The sequence below is a fragment of the Salvia miltiorrhiza genome, chromosome 6 (assembly GCF_028751815.1).
Source record: "Salvia miltiorrhiza cultivar Shanhuang (shh) chromosome 6, IMPLAD_Smil_shh, whole genome shotgun sequence".
Taxonomy (NCBI): domain Eukaryota; kingdom Viridiplantae; phylum Streptophyta; class Magnoliopsida; order Lamiales; family Lamiaceae; genus Salvia; species Salvia miltiorrhiza.
In genome coordinates this window covers 10,088,254-10,108,736 of record NC_080392.1, presented here as the reverse complement: position 1 = coordinate 10,108,736, position 20,483 = coordinate 10,088,254, and the positions used below count along the sequence as shown (strand labels likewise).

Sequence of the window (20,483 nt, the reverse complement as noted above, 5' to 3'; positions counted from 1 at the left end):
TTGATATATATATATATATATATATATATATATATATATATATAGGGTTAGGTTCAATGAAAAATGCCTAAATGTAAGAAAGAAGAGAGAAGTAATCTCATACCGTTGATATTATCTAATCTAACGGACATGATTTATTCACGCCATGTTCAACGGATTTTTTCGTTAACATTCGTGAACATATACAATATTTTTGGGGTTCTGGGTTTCGACCCCCCATATGTTCAATGAAAAATTCGTTGAACATGGCGTGAATAAATCATGTCCGTTAGATTAGATAAGATCAACGGATTAGATTACTTCTCTCTTCTTTCTTACATTTAGGCCTTCTTCATTGAACTTTAGCCTATATATATATATATATATATATATATATATATATATTATTTCATAAGTTAATAAAAGAATTAATATAAAGTGAATACTTTTGTTAGTATATATATATAATTCAAAGGGCCTGTTTGATATTGGCTAATACATTGTATTAGCTAATTTAGTACAGATCAGTCTAGTGTTTGGTAGTAATAATGCGGATGACCCGGTTTAATCCAACGACCCAGTATTATTAATCCAGATTTCTTAGGCTAAATAATATCACCTCCCCCCTAGGATTAACTTAAACCAGGATATTCTGTATTTAGCCATGATAGCAACCACCAACTCAGTATTAATAATCTATCATTATCCACGCTAAATATCCTGGTTACAAATTATCCTACATAATCCTTTACTGAAAACCAAACGAGCCCTTTAGTGTATAAATCATTGCAACTATGTAACTGACTTATGATTATATTTTTTGAGAAAGAAAAAAAAACACATACTTCATATGTCCCATAAAAATGGTCCACTTTTATCGTTTTTGTACGTTTACAAAAAATTGTGTCTTCTCATTTATATACATATATTACCTAACAATAAATCAATACATATTACCCTCAATGTATCAATTTATTTTTTACTCATCCTACCACATATATTTCATCAAGTGGGTCCCTTTCTCCACTTACAATACAATTAGTGGCAGACCTAGTTAGGGGGCAGTGGGGTCCAATCCCCACTGAAATTTATTAAAAAAATAGTATATATGTCTTTTTAAATTTAATAATTATATACAAATATTATTTTTGTTAGAATAGTATTATTTTTTGCATGGGAGATGATGAGTTGGTTTTCTCTATATTATTGTTGGTATTAAAGTTCGTACGATAATAAAAATATATTTAGAGTTAATTATCGATAACGCATTAAGTGTGATTAATACAACTTCCTCTAATATGTAAGTTCTTTATTCTCCAACACATCCTTAGGTAATATGTATGGAATTAGATCCCTCATTTAAGACAATAAAGAATATTTAATACTATGACGCACTTTGAATTGAACTTCAAAATTCAATAAAGCTTTGTTTATGATTCTTTCCACCCAATAAAATAGATTTAATAATATTACACACTTTGAATTTGTAATACATTTTATATTGGATTAAATTTCTCCTATTGTGAGTGTTTTTACTTCATCATTAATAAACCTAGCCTTGTAGTACAATTTAAAAGAAGATGAGAGAAATGCTATGAAGTAATCGTGTAATTACTTTTTAAATAATGTTGTGGTGTAATTTAAATGGTGATAATATAATTATACTCGCAGGGTCCGATTATTCATACGTATTTGTAATAAATAATAGGAGTACTATAGAATTGTATAAATTAATATAAGTGATACAAAAAAAAATACATAATACAAAAAATAGGAACTGAAAAAAATAAAAGAGTTTCACATAATACGACTTATATTATTAAGACAGTAAAACACAAACATTTCTTAGAAAGTAAAAACATAATATTTCAAGAAATATCAACATTACACTGAATAAATATTATAAAGAAAAAAAAAATAGATCCTCTAAAATTGAGTGGAAAAAGAGACAAATCAAAGTTGATGCGTTAAATAATAGTGTTTTGTTGTGAAACTTGACTGTGAATGGATACAAAATATAATTAGTAGTTTAAAAAAAATATTATGGACAGTTGAAGTAGTATATTAAAGATAACTGCATAAAACATTCTAGAAAACTTACATATAAACAATATTATGAGTACAATTTTCATCATCATCTCCATAATATATATATATATATATCATAATTTCCATACCTCGATGATTAGTAACTTTTGATACATATTGACCATAACTTGTATTAATCGTCATTACAATATATTAATAACAAATAAAAATTGCTGACATTGGAACTTGAACAATAATTTTGGATCTGATGGCATCAACAATAATCAAGGTATTAAAATTTTATGTTCAACATTATGTCCACTCCACAATCTCTCCTTAAAAATTACAAACCAATAATATCAATATAACTCCATTACAGTTATCTATGTTTATTAATAGAGTAACTGGAGTTTCAACTTTCAAAATAATTGATGATTATGTATATTCGAACACCTAATTTCATTTAAAATTTAGACATGTAAATTTTAGCCAACACATTGGTACTTTAGCTAGATTTACATGCATCATTTCAATTGCAAGTATAGCTCTATCATATAATTAATAATCATTATCAGTATAAAGTGGATAAGTGTTTGTTACTATCTCATGCAACGAACCTCCAAAACAATCGAGCAAAATATCACTTGGTATTTTAACAACACTATGACCATCTTTTAGATTACCAATGATTTAAAACAACACTATGACAATCCTTTAGAGCACCAATGATTTAAAACAACATTACTATGATATCCTTTAAATTACCAGTGATATTCTTAAAATAATACTACATGGAAAGGAAATTCAATGAAAATATTCTATATACAAATATTAAATAAATTCAAAAGCGTAGAAAATACATTAATTTAATTTTACAGGTGCAACAAAGTAAACTGTATCTCATCCTCACTCATTCACCTCAATTTTAAATTTATGTCTTTCTCATCTTTCTTTTTCCCCTCCTCAAGCCTATCATTTATATTTTCCTACTCTTCTCCTCTTCCCCTTCCATTAGGCAAATATCAATTACTACTTCATATTGATATTGATAAACACAATTTCTTTATATGGAATAATATATATATATATATATATGTGTGTGTGTGTGTGTGTGTGTGCGTGCGTGTGCGTGTGTGTGCATTATTTCATAATTTAATAAAAAATCAATATCAAGAAATTTTCTTTCTCACAAAATTATACATAGTTCACTTTATATCAAGAACCAATACTCTGCAGTCTGCATCGATACTCTCTCTTTATTATGTATTATTTAAATGATAATTAAAATTCACTTATTGAATGATTAAATGAATTTTAATTTACATTACTACTTTCTCAAAAAAAAATATTATTATTATTAAGTGTCTACACCTTCATTAATAAAATTGAATTTGTATATTTTACTTGCAACCATAATCCACTATTATAAAAGTACTCTCTATATTCCTTATTATACAACTCTCCCTCCCTCACACACACACACACACACACACACACACACACACATATATATATATATATATATATATATTCAATTACCTATATATTTTTCTAAATTAGTATTAAATAAGCCGTTTGAGCATGCCTAATTTTATTTCAAAATCAGCATCACCTTTCCGTTTTCTAATTTCTTCATCAACGTCACTTATTTTTATTTCTTCACCAATAATGTTTTCTTTACCCTCTTTTTTTCGTATTTATTGAATCTAACCAAAAATTACAATCCCGACAACACACATTCAATAACAATAGATCACTCGAATTACAAATTACATTCATATGTTGATACTTATTTATTTTTCTACATGCAAATTGATGGGTTCTAAACCCCCGCCTCAGACCAAGATTGGTTTGCTGAGCGTTCTTAGGCTTGAAATTCTCTCCTTCTTGCGCTCCCTTCTTTCTATGTCTCTGAAGTCAAAAGCATGAGAAATGTAATTCCTTTACCCAATAAATAACTATTTAAATTTGTTTATCTCTATTCAAGAACTGAACAAATAAAGAGCCTAAACATATTTGACCAAAATATGAAAACTAAAATGACCAAATGAGACCCAAAATATATTTAATGCTGCCTTATTATGTTGTAATTTTATTTTAGTAATATGTTGAAATTAAAAAAAAAAAAAACCTATAATTGATTCTTGGCGAAATTCTGGCAAATTAATTAATAATGTTGCCTCAAGATATACGGAGTTACGGACGCACTTAATTTGATTCTTTAACTTGAGTATTTAGAAAATCAAGAAGAAAGAGGCAGAAACAAAAAAGATTAATTAAACTTGAGTATTGGAAAAATGAAGGAGAGAGACACAAAAGCAAAAGATTAATTTGAAAAAACCTTTAATTTCGAACTTTTGCCCATGACATAACGTTCACCATTAAAAAGAGTAGAAAAAATAATTTGAAATTTTAAATAATTATTCTTTATTCATTTTAAATTTATTTTAATTATCGAAATAATTTATTTTCGTAATATTTAACTTAAGATGTATATTGAATATATTTTCATTAATCAAATTTGACAATAAAGTCTTAAAAAATCAATGTGATTTGATTTGAATTAGATAATTAACCAAATTATTCCATTTTTGTTGCACGATGAATTTTTTTAAGTAGTATATATAATTTTGAATTCGACCGCTGTATAATTAAAAAACTGAAGAGTAATTCACTAATTTTATCAATTATGTATTTTAAAGCTCAGTATAAACAAAGCCCATGATTAATACGAAAAAAACAAAGCCCATCAGTATAAAAAAAGATTAAAAATCAAAGCCCATAATAGTGTTGGCTAAAAAATTAGTAAATTAAATACAGCCCAATACAGCCCGGTGGGAGAAGCTTCTACTATTTCAACCCATTTCCATACCCTAATCGCTCAAATATTCATCTACTTTCATTTTAGGGTTAGCGCCGCTCCTTCTTCTCCCTTGGTTTGTTCGCACGATCTCCTCTCCCTCGGTTCTTATCCGATTCCACACTTTCCTCCTCCTTCTTCCACATGCGCCGCTCAACACACTCAAACGGAAATCCACCCTTCCCCCTTTCTCCTCCGGCGGTTTAGCGGCGACGGTGTCTTCAGGGATCATTGGGGTTGGGTTCGTGGTTGCTTTCATTACAAGTTTGGCATCGGCTACGCTTTTGAGGCCGAGTTATTGGCTGTGATTAGGGCTGTGCGAATTGCTCGGGTTAGAAATTGGATGAATCTCTGGGTCGAGTCTGACTCAACCTATGTCGTCAGTCTGCTGCGGGATAAGGGAACCAGCGTGCCTTGGCGGTTCAAAGCTTCTTGGGATGATATCTTAGCATCTCTTAGCTTGTTTCAATTACGTGTCACTCACATTTTTCGGGAGGGGAATCAGGTTGCGGACTTAATGGCGAACCCCGCACGTGAGCAGGGATGGTGGCCTCATGAAATCGAAGAAATAAAACATGCTGCCCGGAAAGATATGGCGGTTCACTCGTTTGTTCGTATCTCCCGCTGATATCGGGGAGGATGGTTTGGCTGCGGGGAGCGGTGGTTTTTTCTCGGGTCGGGCAGAGGTTCTGGCTGTTCCGATCTGGATTGATCGAGGCTGTGAGTGTGGGTTTTTGATCGGTCAGTTGATGGACTGGTTTGTCTTGAAACTTTGGGGCTATGTGGCTGGCATTCTTCGCAGCCTTCGGTCGAACACTTGGTGGACGTGCGGCGGTAGCTTGCAGGCGTGCTATTTAGCTTGCAGCCGGGAGGCCCTTGATTTCTTCTTGGGGGGCTTCTCGCATTTTTCCTGCCGATGGTTTTATCGGTTTTTTGGGGTGGATATGGATAGGAGGTTTTTCGAGCACTATTCTGGCATCTTTCACATTTTTTGGGTGCGCTCAAAACTGGATCCGGAAGGTCGGTGCCTCTGTGGCAGCCCTGCGGTTCAAGCTTCTGCTTGCCGGCATCGAGATTTTCGAACCGACAAGTTCTGGTCGTTGATATGTCGGGTTCGGCTCCGTGAGGAGCTTTTGTTTCTTCTCCTTGGCGTTTCTTCTTGGGATTTTCCTCAAACGGTTGGCGGGCGTTCTAGACTGCCCTTTGTGGTCTTTGTTTTTGGTGGTTGGAACAGATGTGGTTGGAAGTGGCGGGTCTTGAGTTCTGTAAGGAGCTTTCTGCTTTCTCCAGGTGGGCGTTTTGGGCTGAGCTGGTCTAGAGCCTCCTCTCGACATCTTGGCAGAAGGTTTCCCTGCATGTTTTCGATCTCTTTGTTGGAGATTTTTTATTTTCATGGTTTGTTGAGTTTGGTGGGCTGTTCCTCGGCCTTTTCTCAGCGCTTGGGTGAGTTCAAGGCTGGGGCTGGGGAATATGGCCTCTTTTGGTTGCTCCGCAGACGGTGCCTTAACCGCTTGGCGTCGAGTTCTGAGAACGGCGAGTTTTGGTCGTTGACACGCCGTGTCTCGCTCTGTTTAGAGCTTTGGTTCTTTGGAGGCTGTTGTCCTAAGCTTTTTCTCTTCGTGCTCTGCTTCCTTTGTGGTCGGCTTTGTTGGAAGAACTTTTGTCTTGTTTGCTCCTTCTGCTGGTTGTTTTTAGTCCGTTTCTTTTTTCCTTGTCTCGCTTCTGTGCTGGGTAGCCATGGCAACCTAGGGACGATGGTTAGGCCGGAGTCTCTGAGGTGGCCTCTCTCCGCTCCCACACATTTTTTCTTTAGACGAGTACTCTTTTTCCTCAAGTTGAGGTTTTAATGAGGCTCGGCCCTTAGTCTGCTTCTCTGTGCTTTCAAGGGTTTAGGTTTTTCGTTTTTTCTTTTTAATAAAATCTTATTTTAATGTAATCATATTGTAGATCTATTTTGTAGATCTATGAATATCATTTGAAAAGAATAAGTTTTTTTTTTCCTGCTAAGCTTTTTTTTTAATATTGCATAAGATCTTTATTTTTGTAGCCATGTTAGTTTTTTCGTTTTTGAGTTATTTTGTGTTTATGGTATTATTTTGTTAGATCTATGCATATCTACTTCTTAAAAGAATAGTTGTTTTGTTTTATTTTTTGTAGAGTAGTGTGTCTCTCCTATAAACTCCTTTTTCATCGGTTTCGATAAAAAAATTAGCAATCATCTTTTACACAGTTTTCCAATTTGTGTTTCTGCTATAAACACCCCTTTCTTCATTTTTTATGGTATTTATTCTTCTTGATGCCTACTTGTTGTAAATCTTGAATATACACTAAAACCTTTTGTGGCTTTTGCAGATTTTCCGTGCTCCATTGAAAGATTGTGTTTTCTTCATTTTTTATGGTATTTATTCTTCTTGATGCCTACTTGTTGTAAATCTTGAATATACACTAAAACCTTTTGGGGCTTTTGCAGATTTTCCGTGCTCCATTGAAAGATTGAGTCTTTTCCAGATCTTCTGCGCTCCATTAATCTTCTGAGAAAATCTATACTAATATTAGCTACTTTTTAAATAAATATTGTATAGAATCACAAATGATATGAAGAACTCGACACCCTAGTAGTAAATAGCCAAAAAAAAAAAAGTGCTCATTCTAAACAAAATAAAAATGACATAAAAACATGAAAACTGTAAAAATTTAAAAAACATAAAAAAGAATTAAATTAACTAAAAATAGAGAGAGAAAGTTTGTACAGCAAAATAAAAATGACATAAAAACATGAAAACTGTAAAAATTTAAAAAACATAAAAAAGAATTAAATTAACTAAAAATAGAGCGAGAAAGTTTGTACAGCAAATTGTATCCAAGATGGTCTCAAATCATTTTATATTTATAGGCTAATTGAGCAGCAAATTGGCTCCAAAATTAGCATTCAAATTCAAATTTTGGCTCCAAAACCTGATGGGTAAACTACATTTCTGCTCAATTTCCAACGGACAAACATTGAAGCAATTACACATTGGATAAAAAGAGGCTGCAATTGGCGGGAAAAAATTCAGCCCAAACTTGTGCTTTAATATAAGTATAGATAGAAGTATAGATAGCTCCCCCATTCTTTTGAGTTTCGAGCCATCCCCTATCTCTCTGTGAATCTCGCATATATTCTCTATCTTCTTTGGCGGCAGCAACAGTCACAGGTAGCCACGGCCGCCGCCGTACACACCATCATCTCTATAGCCTCTCGCCCTCTGTCTCACTTCTCCTTCACAAATTCTAGCGCGGCACAAATTTGCTGTTACAATAGCATGGCGCCGCCGTCGACTTTATTTCCCCCACTGGTTTCGCCACGTCATTAGGACAAGTACAACCCTCAAGCCGCCTAAAGGTATTTACGGAAGACAATTTCTCTCGACGTTTCTTTTTTTATGGTGAAGATATTGAATGAATTTTGCTATTTTGATTGCTCATATCAATATTTTTGAGTAAAACTGTTGTTGAAATCACGTTTGAACTTTTGAAATTGTTACCGAAATCACATTTGTATATGCCTGAAATTTTGGTGAAAAAAACTGTCAAAATTTTTGCGTGAAAAAAAACTGTCAAAATTTTTGCGGGGCATTAGAAAACTGTGTTTTCATATAATATATAGATCGGTAAAGATTTTTAAGCTAGGGTCTGTAAACACAAATTTTTACAGTGTCTTAGGCAACTAGTGAAAAAACTGGTTCATGCTTAAATATTAATTTGACATGTTTTAAGCTATTTAGTGATTTCTATAAAATATCATTTCCAAAATTTAGAGATTCGATTTTTAAGTTATTTTCGGAAGTTATATTTTCAAATTTTAAGATATTTATTTTATTTTATTTTTGTTTTGTTTTCAAAATTATATTATTAATTTGTTTCCACTAATTTAGAGATTCTCCTAAAAATAATTCTAAATTTGTTTCCACATATTTTTTTTGTTTTCAAAATTATACTATTGATTTGTTTCCACTAATTTAGAGAATTTTCTAAAAATAATTCTAGATTTGTTTCCACATATTTTATTTGTTTCGAAAATTATTTTATTTTATTTTTGTTTCCAAAATTATATTATTGATTTGTTTTAACTAATTTAGATATTCTCCTAAAAATAATCATAGATTTGTTTCCATTAATTTAGTCATGTCAAGCGTGAAAGATTAAAAATAAAATTGTAAAAATAATCAAAGATTTGAAAACGTCATTTAAAAAAAAAAACTTTTACATGATAATCTAAAAAAAAAAAAACTTTGGTAAGACGCTATTATTGAAAACGAATAATAAATTAGAAATAATTAAGTAAGATAACTTCTAAAACAAGCCATTTTCTTAATTTTATATTAAAATAAAAATAATTAAGTATTATTAATAACTAAAAGAATATTTCTTCTTAAACAAAAATCAAGAGAGTTTTATCTTAATACACGTCAAATGCTTGTAATAAAGCTTCAACGAACAAAATCAAGAGAGCCTCAAAATCAACCTTCACCAAAATAATTCACCGTCAAGTGCTTGTAATAAAAGCTTCAACGAAGTGTAGAAATTTTTTTTGCACGATTTTTGGTCTTCACTTATATTAGGGTTTTATTCCATCCTTAAAATTAGTTCTTAATTTTGTGGGATTATAATTTCACACGATTTGAGTTCCTAAATTAATTCCGTTTAAATGAAAATTTCGCGCACCAATATTGAAAAGAGAGAAGTGAATCAAATATTGAGGATATACAATATCCTCAAATCAAATCTATCTTCCGATTGATTCAAACAATTGAAATTTATCCATATTGAATGATGCAATGTAGAGAGATATACACAAATAAAAACTCCCGAGTTGTTTCGATCATCCTCTTCTAATTAAATAAGCGTACACCAACGATATTATCCCCCATTCATCACGTTTTTTAAGTTGTTTCGGTCATCCTCTTCTCTCTCTCTATGTTGACACTATCGTTGTTATTGTCTCTTAGGACTAGTCATCAAAACTTCCGAGTTCGTATATGAAGAATTTGATGGTCTCATTGTTTGGCAATTCCACGATGAGGTGGCATTGTTGACAATTTTTATGAGCCATCAATCTACACACGACTTTTCCGACAAACATTTATGCATGAGAGCTGTTAAGGAATTGAATGAGCTGCTGAGTGCAGCACACCAACTCAAACCAAGAAACGCAGCAACACACCCTCAAACTCTCTCAAGTTTTTCACTCACGAATTTGAAGTAGAAGTAAAACAAGAATATCAAAGAAACAACACAGGATTTAACGTGGTTCAGCCGAAGCCTACATCCACGGAAGATCAAAGAAGAATATTCACTATCACCGAGAGTAGAGCTACACGAATTACAACAGGAAAAGAACAACTGAGATCACAGCTCAACAAGCCAACTTCAAGGCTGCTGTATACAGATCTCCTTACAATCTTTTCTCTCAAAATTCTACAAAGCTTCTAAACTGCAGAAAGAGGTTTCCAGAATGTATTTATACACATCATTTGGTGAAGAAATGAGCTGTAGAGATAGATCAGAAGAAGGCCTCCTCGCAACAGAATTGAGCTGCCTTGTTTTCGGTTATAACTGCCAGCTTCCTTCTTTGCACTTTGAATCCTTCAACTTATATGAGAAATAACACTTCAGCCCCTCACCTTTAATGCACTTATACATTCACCTTTATTCAACAATTCTCCACCTTGAATGTATAAGTGACATTCTTCACTGATCTTCACAAACACCATAACTAAACTTCACTGAGGCACTGAACTCTCTTGCAGAGAGCTAAGTTGAACAATATCACAACAGTACTTGAACTTACCTTTAGGCAATGCTTTAGTAAGCATATCTGCTGCATTATCCTCAGTTCCTATCTTTACTATCTTAACATCACCCTTCTCAACTATATCTCTAACAAAATGCAATCTTACATCAATATGCTTTGAACGTTCATGAAATACCTGATGTTTAACAAGATGTACTGCACTTTGACTATCACAGAATATAGTAACAGACTCTTGAACAATTCCCATCTCTTGCACCATACCTTTAAGCCACATCCCTTCTTTAACTGCCTCTGTGACAGCCATATACTCTGCCTCAGTTGTGGAAAGAGCAACCACAGACTGAAGCATAGATTTCCAACTGACAGCTGAGTTGAACAAGGTAAAGACATATCCAGTTTGAGACTTCCTGGTATCAATGCTCTCAGCATAATCTGAATCAACAAATCCATGCAAGGCTTCTCCATCTTTATCATTCTGTTGTTTATACAGAATTCCAACATCAAGAGTTCCTTTTAAGTACCTCAGAATATACTTTAGAGCCTCCCAATGAGCTTTCCCTGGATTAGACATGAACCGACTAGTCACACTAATTGAGTGAGCTAAATCAGGTCTAGTACAGACCATAGTATACTTAATGCTCCCAACTAAACTTGAATAAGGAACATTTTCCATCTCCACCTTCTCTCTGTCAGTTTGTGGCTTCTGTTTTTCCTCCAACTTGACATGCTGTGGAAGTGGGACACCAATAGCTTTAGCTTCATGCATTCTGAACTTCTTAAGAACTTTACCAATCAGACTGAATGAGCATGAGTTCTGACTTTTCTCTATTCCTCTTGATATCCATTCCTAAGATCCTCTTTGCTTCCCCCAAATCCTTCATGTCAAATTCAGAATTTAAAGCTCTCTTGACTGCATTCACTTCCTTCATTGATTTGCTAGCCACTAACATATCATCAACATATAATAGTAGATATACAAAACTACCATCCTTTGCTTCCTTAAGATATACACACCTATCATAAGAAGACCTCCTGAAATTTATGCTCAGCATAAACTCATCAAACCGCTTGTTCCATTGTCTTGGACTTTGCTTAAGTCCATACAAAGATTTCTGTAACAAGCAAACTTGTGACTCCTTTCCTGGAACACTAAAACCTTCAGGCTGATCCATATAGATAGTTTCCATCAGTTCACCATTGAGGAATGCAGTCTTTACATCCAGCTGATGTAATTTAAGGTTAAACTGAGCAACTTGTTAGGTCCTGAGGGTCTCGAATAGGTGTATGGGGGGGGGGAATACACCTATAGACTATTTTTGACTTAATCTACTGACCTCAATCAGAGGGATCTCAGTCAGAGATCAAAACGAAACTTTGCACGCAAACAAGGACTCCTGTTTTACTGAAATCAGTTTTGACCAACAGGGTTGACGACTGATACTGAAAGCTCTTCAGTAATGAGTTATCAGTTAAGTTACTGGAACTTAACTGATCCAAGTAAGGGCTTCAGTCGTGTTTGCAAAGATAGAGATGATATCACTCTTCCTTACTATCAGAGGATAGTTCAGTCAGATTGATATCATACGCAGCGGAAATTAAACTTAGTTTCGTAATAGCCTCGGTAGAGCAGGTTGTTGGATTAAGGTTTCTCTTTGCTGTTATTCAGTGTTCAGTTTTATCAATTGAAATAGCACAAGTAAGAATGTAAAACTGAAAGCTGTAAATAACACAGAGACTTTTACGTGGTTCGGAAAAACCCTTTCCTACATCCACGGTTGGTTGATCAGACCAACAATCCACTCCGCAAGTGCTTCACTGGTGCACTGCAAACCGTACCCGTGTGCTTGCCTGGTGCACACAACCGTAAACTGAAGAAAACCCTTCTTCAGCACCCACACACCTCGCGTAGGATTTCCCTGCTAAGCACACCTCGTGCTCTTACTTTTCACTCAGAGTTCAGAGTACCTTCCTGAACTCCGAACCACTCAAACACTCTTATGGGGAGGAGGTTTGAACGAGTGCCAACTATACTTACAAAGAACAAGTTCTTTGAAGCAAGTTTGACCTTTGGCTTCTGGGTAAACAGATATATTCCTAGGGTCTAAGAGAATGTATGTAATCAGCAGTGACTGATTTTGGCTTTGGAATTCTCTTCTTCGATTCAAGCTTTGGGGCGGTTAAGCTTTAGGCTGAGTAGCAATTTTGGCAGATCTTCAGCTTATGTCGTTGAATCGGTGAAGGTTGAAGTGATCCTCGAGCGCTATTTGTAGGAGAACTCTTGAATAGATCCGTTGGCGTAAATCGTCCTCAAGATTTCTTCCGTTGGAGAGCAATTCGAATTTGGGCTGAGGCTTCAATCTTCGAGGTTCCTTGTCTGTGTGGAAACGGCTCTCTTTGATGGACAGGAGATGTGACATCTCTGAAAAGTAACCACCAGATAGGAATGACCTCTGCAGAGATAAGATATTCTGAGATCTCTGCATTTAATGCGGCTGTACTTGTGCGTATGTGGCTTCCTCTGAACGTTGGAAGATCAGTCCTAGGAGGAATGTTCAACTGATACTTGACTTTAGTATCAGTCCTTTGCGCGCATTAAATAATCAGTCTTCAACTGGTTCTTCAACTGATACTTCAGTTGGTATCTGCAGTCTTCAGTCTTCAATCTTCGTTCTTCAGTCTTCAGTCTTCAGTCTTCAGTCTTGGACACCGCAACTAAACTAGAAACGAACTCTAACACTTGAGTTCTAAACGATTCTAGTCTATTACATATAAGTCCTATGAATTTTGGTATCATCAAAACAAGGGTTAGGATATTCTACAATGTTCCCAACACAACTATTGACAATAGTAATCTGATTGAGATGTGCCTTACAACTGGAGAATAGATTTCATTGAAGTCTATCCCTTCTTGTTGAGTAAAACCCCTGGCCACCAACCTTGCCTTGTATCTGATGGTTTCTTTCCCATTTATCACCTCAACTTTTCTTTTGAACAGCCACTTACAGCTCACACATCTATGTGTCTTTGGCCTGGGAACTAATTTCCAAGTATTGTTCTTGAGCAAAGAATTGAACTCTTCATTCATTGCCTCAATCCAGAACTTTGACTCTTTACAGGTGATAGCTTCTTTATAACTTCTTGGTTCTTGATAACTGATCTTCTCAACAACAGTTAAAGCAAATGATATTTGATCTGCCTCTGCAAACCTAGATGGAGGCTTGATGCTTCTTCTAACCCTATCTCTTGCAAGCTGATAACTGCTTAAGTCATTTTCAGGTTGATCCAAAACTTCATCCTCTGATTCAGCATCAACTTCTTCTTTTACATCTAGTTCTGCAGTAGGTGTTTCTTTATCTCCTATTGTTAATGGCTCCACCTCAAAATCAGTACCAGTATCATCCTTCTTATATGGCATAACATCTTCTCGGAAAACAACATCCCTGCTAATCAAAGCTTTTCCTTTCCCAGGCTCAATACACCACACCTTGTATCCTTTAACACCTGCAGGATATCCTATCATGACACACCTCAGAGCCCTTGATTCAAGTTTATCTTGCTTGATGTGCATATAAGCAAGACATCCAAACTTCCTTAGGTTTGAGTAATCTGCAGGTCTTCCAGTCCATTTCTCTTCTAGAGTTTTAAACTCAATAGCAGATGATGGACACCTGTTAATAAGATATGCAGCTGTGTTTACAGCTTCTCCCCAAAACCTTGCTGTTAATCCAGAACTTGTGAGCAAGCACCTAACTCTCTCCAAGAGAGTCCTGTTCATTCTTTCTACCACCCCATTTTGCTGTGGATTTCCAGGAATAGACTTGTGTCTCTTGATTCCCTTTGCTTTACAGTAGTCTTGAAACTTTTCAGATACAAATTCTAAACCATTGTCTGTTCTTAGACATTTTAGTTTAGAATTCTTCTCATTTTCAACTAAGCTGCACCACTCAACAAACTTATCAAACACATCTGTTTTATGTTTAATCACATAAACCCAAACTTTCCTGGAATAATCATCAATTAGAGATAGGAAATAACTCCTTCCACCTATAGTGGTAGTTCTAGAAGGCCCCCACAGATCAGCATGAACATATTGGAGAGGTGCAGATGAAGTATGTTTGCCTATGGGATATTTCAGTTTCTTACTCTTGCTTAACATACATGATTCACAATTATTCAATTTGACTTCATGTTGTAGTTTAAGAGTTCCTTGCCTTTTCAGTTCAGTCATGCCCTTTTCACTAACATGACCTAATCTCTCATGCCACAACATAATATCATTATTAGTAACACTTTCAGTTTCACCAGTTATTGTAGAAGCTACTAAATGATACTATAAGCTATGCTTTCTAATACCTTTCATGACAGTTTTAGAGCCTTTAATAACAAGCAGACTATTCTTATCAGATTTAAACTCATACCCCTTTTCTTGCAGTGAACCAAGAGATACAAGATTTCTTTTTAAACTGGGGATGTACCTGACCTCAGATAGCAATCTGACAGTTCCATCATGTAGTTGGAGTTTGATTGAGCCTATTCCTTTGACTGAACAGACTTGATCATTTCCAAGTATCACTGATCCCAAGTTTTCTTCCTGCAAATCACAAAACCACGATTTAGTTGGACACATATGGAAAGTACAGCCTGAATCAAGAATCCAATCAGAGCCAAGTTTAGAAGAATTTATGTTGAGAGCTTCAGCTTCTTGGCACTGTTCTGCTATATCAGCAGTGTCAGTGGTGGTGCTCTTCTGAGCTTGCTTTCTTTTCCAGCTATAACAGTCTTTCCTAATGTGGCCTGGCTTTTGACAATAATGACATTTCCTTGTCTCTTTAGTGTCATCTTCCTTCCCCTTGGTAGTTTGCCCTGCCTTCTGCTTGTCTTTACAAGGCTTCTTGGACTTGTTCTTTGTGAATTTTCCTTTGACATTTAGGCTTTCATTCGGTGCCTCTGATTTTGACTCAGCAGTCTTCTGGAGTTCTTTGGATTTGAGAGCATTCACCACCTCTTCCAGAGTGATTGAAGTTTCTCTCCCATACAACATTGCATCTCTCAGATTGTCATATGATTTTGGCAAGGCATTCAATAGTAAGATTGTCTTGTCCTCATCTTCCAGACTAACTTCAATGTCTGCAAGATCATCAACAGCTTTGTTGAACTCATCTAGTTGATCCAAGATAGATTTATCCTCAGTGATCCTGTAGGAATACAATCTTCTTTTCATGTACAGCATATTGGCCAAAGACTTGGTCATATATAGGCTCTCCAATTTCTCCCAGATTCCTGTTGCAGTCTCTTCCCTTGACACTTCACGCAGAACTTTGTCACCAAGGCATAGAATAATTGCACTATGCGCCTTTTGCACCATCTCAGCATGCTTCAATGCCTCATCTCCTTCTTTAGGTGTCTTTTTCATAGTTAAGGCACCAAGAAGTCCCTGCTGTGTGAGAATGGCTTTCATCTTCAGTCTCCACAGAGCAAAATCGTTCTTGCCCGTGAATTTCTCGGTCTCAAACTTTGCAGTTGACATTTCAACAAACAGTTTTCAGTATTCTTTGAATGAATCCTTTTGAAAGAATCCACACACTGAACTCCTTCGATCTTCCTTCTCTGAATCTTGCAAGAACCTTCACTGCGCCTTCTCTTTGGTTCCCACAGACGGCGCCACTTTGTTAAGGAATTGAATGAGTTGCTGAGTGCAGCACACCAACTCAAACCAAGAAACGCAGCAACACACCCTCAAACTCTCTCAAGTTTTTCACTCACGAATTTGAAGTAGAAGTAAAACAAGAATATCAAAGAAACAACACAGAATTTAACGTGGTTCAGCCGAAGCCTACATCCACGGAAGATCAAAGAAGAATATTCACTATCACCAAGAGTAGAGCTACACGAATTACAACAGGAAAAGAACAACTGAGATCACAGCTCAACAAGCCAACTTCAACGCTGCTGTATACAGATCTCCTTACAATCTTTTCTCTCAAAATTCTACAAAGCTTCTAATTTGCAGAAATAGGTTTCCGGAATGTATTTATACACATCATTTGGTGAAGAAATGAGCTGTAGAGATAGATCAGAAGAAGGCCTCCTCGCAACAGAATTGAGCTGCCTTGTTTTCGGTTATAACTGCCAGCTTCCTTCTTTGCACTTTGAATCCTTCAACTTATGAGAAATAACACTTCAGCCCCTCACCTTTAATGCACTTATACATTCACCTTTATTCAACAAGAGCTATCCTTTCTACTCAAGTGGCTAGCCGCAACTACAATGCACTTGACATTGTGTAGAAACTTTACAAAATCTTCAAGGCGCATAACGAATTTTGTAAAGTTTCTGCATAATGTCGAGTGCATTGTAGTTGCGGATAGCCACGTGAGTAGAAAGGATAGCTCTCATCCATGAATGTTTGTCGAAAAAGTTGTGTGTAGATCGATGGCTCATAAGAGTTGTCAACATTGTCGCCTCATCGTGGAATTGCCAAACGATGAGACAATCGAATTCTTTGTATGCGAACTCGAAAGTTTTGATGACTAGTTTCCTAGGAGACGATAACGTCGACATGGATGATTGAAAAAACTTAAAAAACGAGGGATAATATTGTTGGTGTACTCCTATTTATTTAGAAGATGATGACCGAAACAAATCTATGATTATTTTTAGGAGAATCACTAAATTAATGGAAACAAATTAATAATATAATTTTGGAAACAAAAAAAAAATAGGGTTAATAGTGTTTTATGTCCGAACTTTCAGCGTTTTTCACAAAGTATCCAGAACTTTTATTTTCTCCTAAAAAACCCTGAACATTTAGTTTTTTTTTTTATAAAATGTCCCGTTATACAAAATTCAATTACGGAAAGATGATAAAAAATTCTCAAACTTTCAGCGTTTTCCAACAATGTGGTTCCCAATATGGTTTTCCAACAATGACGGTTCCCAAAATATTTCTTTTGGCGAGATAATTTATCTTTTTTTCACCAAATTTGTATAGTGAGACATTTTATAGAAAAAACTGAAAGATCAGGGTTTTTTAGGAGAAAATGAAAGTTCAGGACACTTTGTGAAAAATTCTGATAGTTCGGGACATAAAACACTATTAACCCAAAAAAATATGTGAAAATAAATCTAGAATTATTTTTAGGAATCTCTAAACTAGTGGAAATTAATCAATAATATAATTTTGGAAACAAAAATAAAATAAATAGCTTAAAAATTGGAAATATAACTTTCGAAAATTGCTTAAAATCAGATCTCTAAAATTTGAAAAGAATATTTTAGATAAATCACTAAATAACTTAAATCAGTCAAATTAATATTTAAGCATGAACCGATTTTTTCACTGGTTGTCTTTGACCACCACTAGTATCTAAAAATCTCTACCCTATATATATATATATATATATATATATATAGATTAGAGGCAGAGTGGAGTTTGGGCCTTTTGTATTTGTTGAGCCGCTAATTATGTAATGGCTGATTTAATGAGATATATTACTACAAGGAACATAACCTAACCGAATCCCAAACTAAATTCTAGGAAACCAAACAATGGCGGGAGGCAAAATCAGGAAAGAGAGGCCCCAAAGAGGCGGCGCCACCCACTTCCAGGGAGGAATCCCGTTCCACAAGTCGAAAGGCCAGCATATACTGAAGAACCCTCTCCTGGTCGACTCAATCGTCCAGAAATCTGGCATAAAACACACCGACACCATCCTCGAGATCGGTCCGGGTACTGGAAATCTCACGAAGAAGCTTCTCGAAGCCGGTAAATGCGTCATCGCCGTCGAGCTCGACCCGCGCATGGTGTTGGAGCTGGAGCGCCGCTTCCAAGGAACTCCCTACTCCAGCCGATTGAAGGTCATCCAAGGCGACGTCCTTAAATGCGATCTCCCTTACTTCGACATCTGCGTTGCCAACATCCCCTACCAGATCTCCTCCCCGCTCACCTTCAAATTGCTGTCTCACCGCCCGCTGTTCCGGTGCGCGGTGATCATGTTCCAGCGGGAATTCGCGATGCGGCTCGTCGCTCAGCCCGGCGACAGCCTGTACTGTCGCCTCTCCGTTAACACGCAGCTTCTGGCTAGGGTTAATCACCTGCTCAAGGTCGGGAGGAACAATTTCCGGCCGCCGCCAAAGGTCGATTCCTCCGTCGTCAGAATCGAGCCGAGGAAGCCGCTGCCGCCGGTGAATTTCAAGGAGTGGGACGGACTGGTTCGCATCTGCTTCAATCGGAAGAACAAAACCCTAGGCGCGTTATTCAGGCAGAAGGGGATCCTCGCGTTGCTTGAGAAGAATTTCAAGACGCTGCAAGCGTTGCAGCTGAAATCAGATGGATTCGATCAGGATGCCGAGATTGCGCAGAGCTTATCTGCTTTGGGGAATACACTGGGGGATATGAGCATTGATGCTGAGGAAGAATGGAAAGACGACGATGATGATATGGAGATGGATGATGGCGGAGATGCCAAGGGCTCTGATTTTAAAAACAAGATTTTGGGGGTTTTAAAATCGGGTGATTTTGAGGATAAAAGAGCCTCAAAACTTGCTCAAGCTGATTTTATGCACCTTCTTTCTTTGTTTAATAAGGCTGGAATTCACTTTTCTTAACAAAATTTTTGGTTGTGTTTTTGTTATTTCTGCCCCTTATTAGTTTTGTTTAAATTGGAGAATCTCTTAGTCTATCACATACGTTTGATTGATTAATTATTTGTGTGTGTTGGTAAATATTTGTTGTGATTCAATTGTAACGATTCTTTGTTTTTGGAGAATTGATCATTACTGCGTGTTGGTAAATATTTGTTGTGTTTTCATTACAATTCCCAACTAAGCCATTGGAATCTTTTGATAAGAAGGGAAACTTCTCTTCAATATGTTTTCTTTGTTCTTTTTTTAATTACTTCTCTAAAATATGCTAAGCCATGAAATATATTGCACGTTGTTTTTCTCCAATTAAGTTGGTAAAACCCTAGCATTGTTAAATTCAGTAAAAAGAAGGGTCTGTAGAATGATAAGGATAGAACATGAAATACTTTAAAGAATAACATTTGGTCAGATGTGAAATTCTTCATTACTTCTCCTTTTCAAAAAACTTCAAAGTTTGGTTTAGTTTTTATCTCCACACCTCAAATCAATTTGAATAAGCAAAATACCTGTCGCTGTAATTCTAACATTTCTTAATGTGAACATGGAAGGAGCATTGTATATACTAAGTCTAAAGACCAACATATTTGTAGTATAGAGATGTATAGAAAGAAGACAGTTATTACTTAAAGGCCTTGCATAAGATCCTAGACATGGCAGCATAGGATATTCATTGCATCTCAAGGTTACTAAACTCTCAAAATTCCACAAAGTCCAGTTAATTAATTAATGTTCTAATCATATCTACTCAAGGAGTGATTAGTTGAGCTGAAGATAAACCAGATAAACTGAAGCAGGTATGGTATGATGATTTTACTCCCAGAAGTTACTGAAACTCCTGTACACAAGAATCATATATTGGACCAACTAAGATTCTTGAACCTGGACATCAATTCATAAACTAGCAAAGTTTGATGAATATAACACAATAAATATAAATAAGATTGGGCCCTGAACTCTCAGAACGATATAGAATGACATGAATTTGCAAAATTACAAATCTTGAGATTTTAAATATCAACTACTACTCCCTCCGTCCACGAATTAAAGCCCCATTTGAGGGTGGGCACGGAGATTAAGAAAGCTGAAAAAGGTGTTGTGGATGAAATATAAGGGTAGTTGACTAAAGTGATAAAGTAGTTGACTAAAGTGTTAAAGGTGTTGTGTGGTGGGTCCATTAGT

The 20,483-nt window shown here is 35.7% G+C and overlaps 1 protein-coding gene across 1 annotated transcript; it reads left to right on the top strand.

Moving 5' to 3' along the window:
• Positions 1-7,991: 7,991 nt before the first annotated feature.
• Positions 7,992-19,456, top strand: LOC130988553 (ribosomal RNA small subunit methyltransferase-like). Its single transcript, XM_057912437.1, has 2 exons — positions 7,992-8,249; positions 18,199-19,456. Exon 2 carries the CDS (start codon positions 18,210-18,212, stop codon positions 19,266-19,268), a length of 1,059 nt encoding a protein of 352 aa, XP_057768420.1. The 5' UTR covers positions 7,992-8,249; positions 18,199-18,209; the 3' UTR covers positions 19,269-19,456.
• Positions 19,457-20,483: the final 1,027 nt, after the last annotated feature.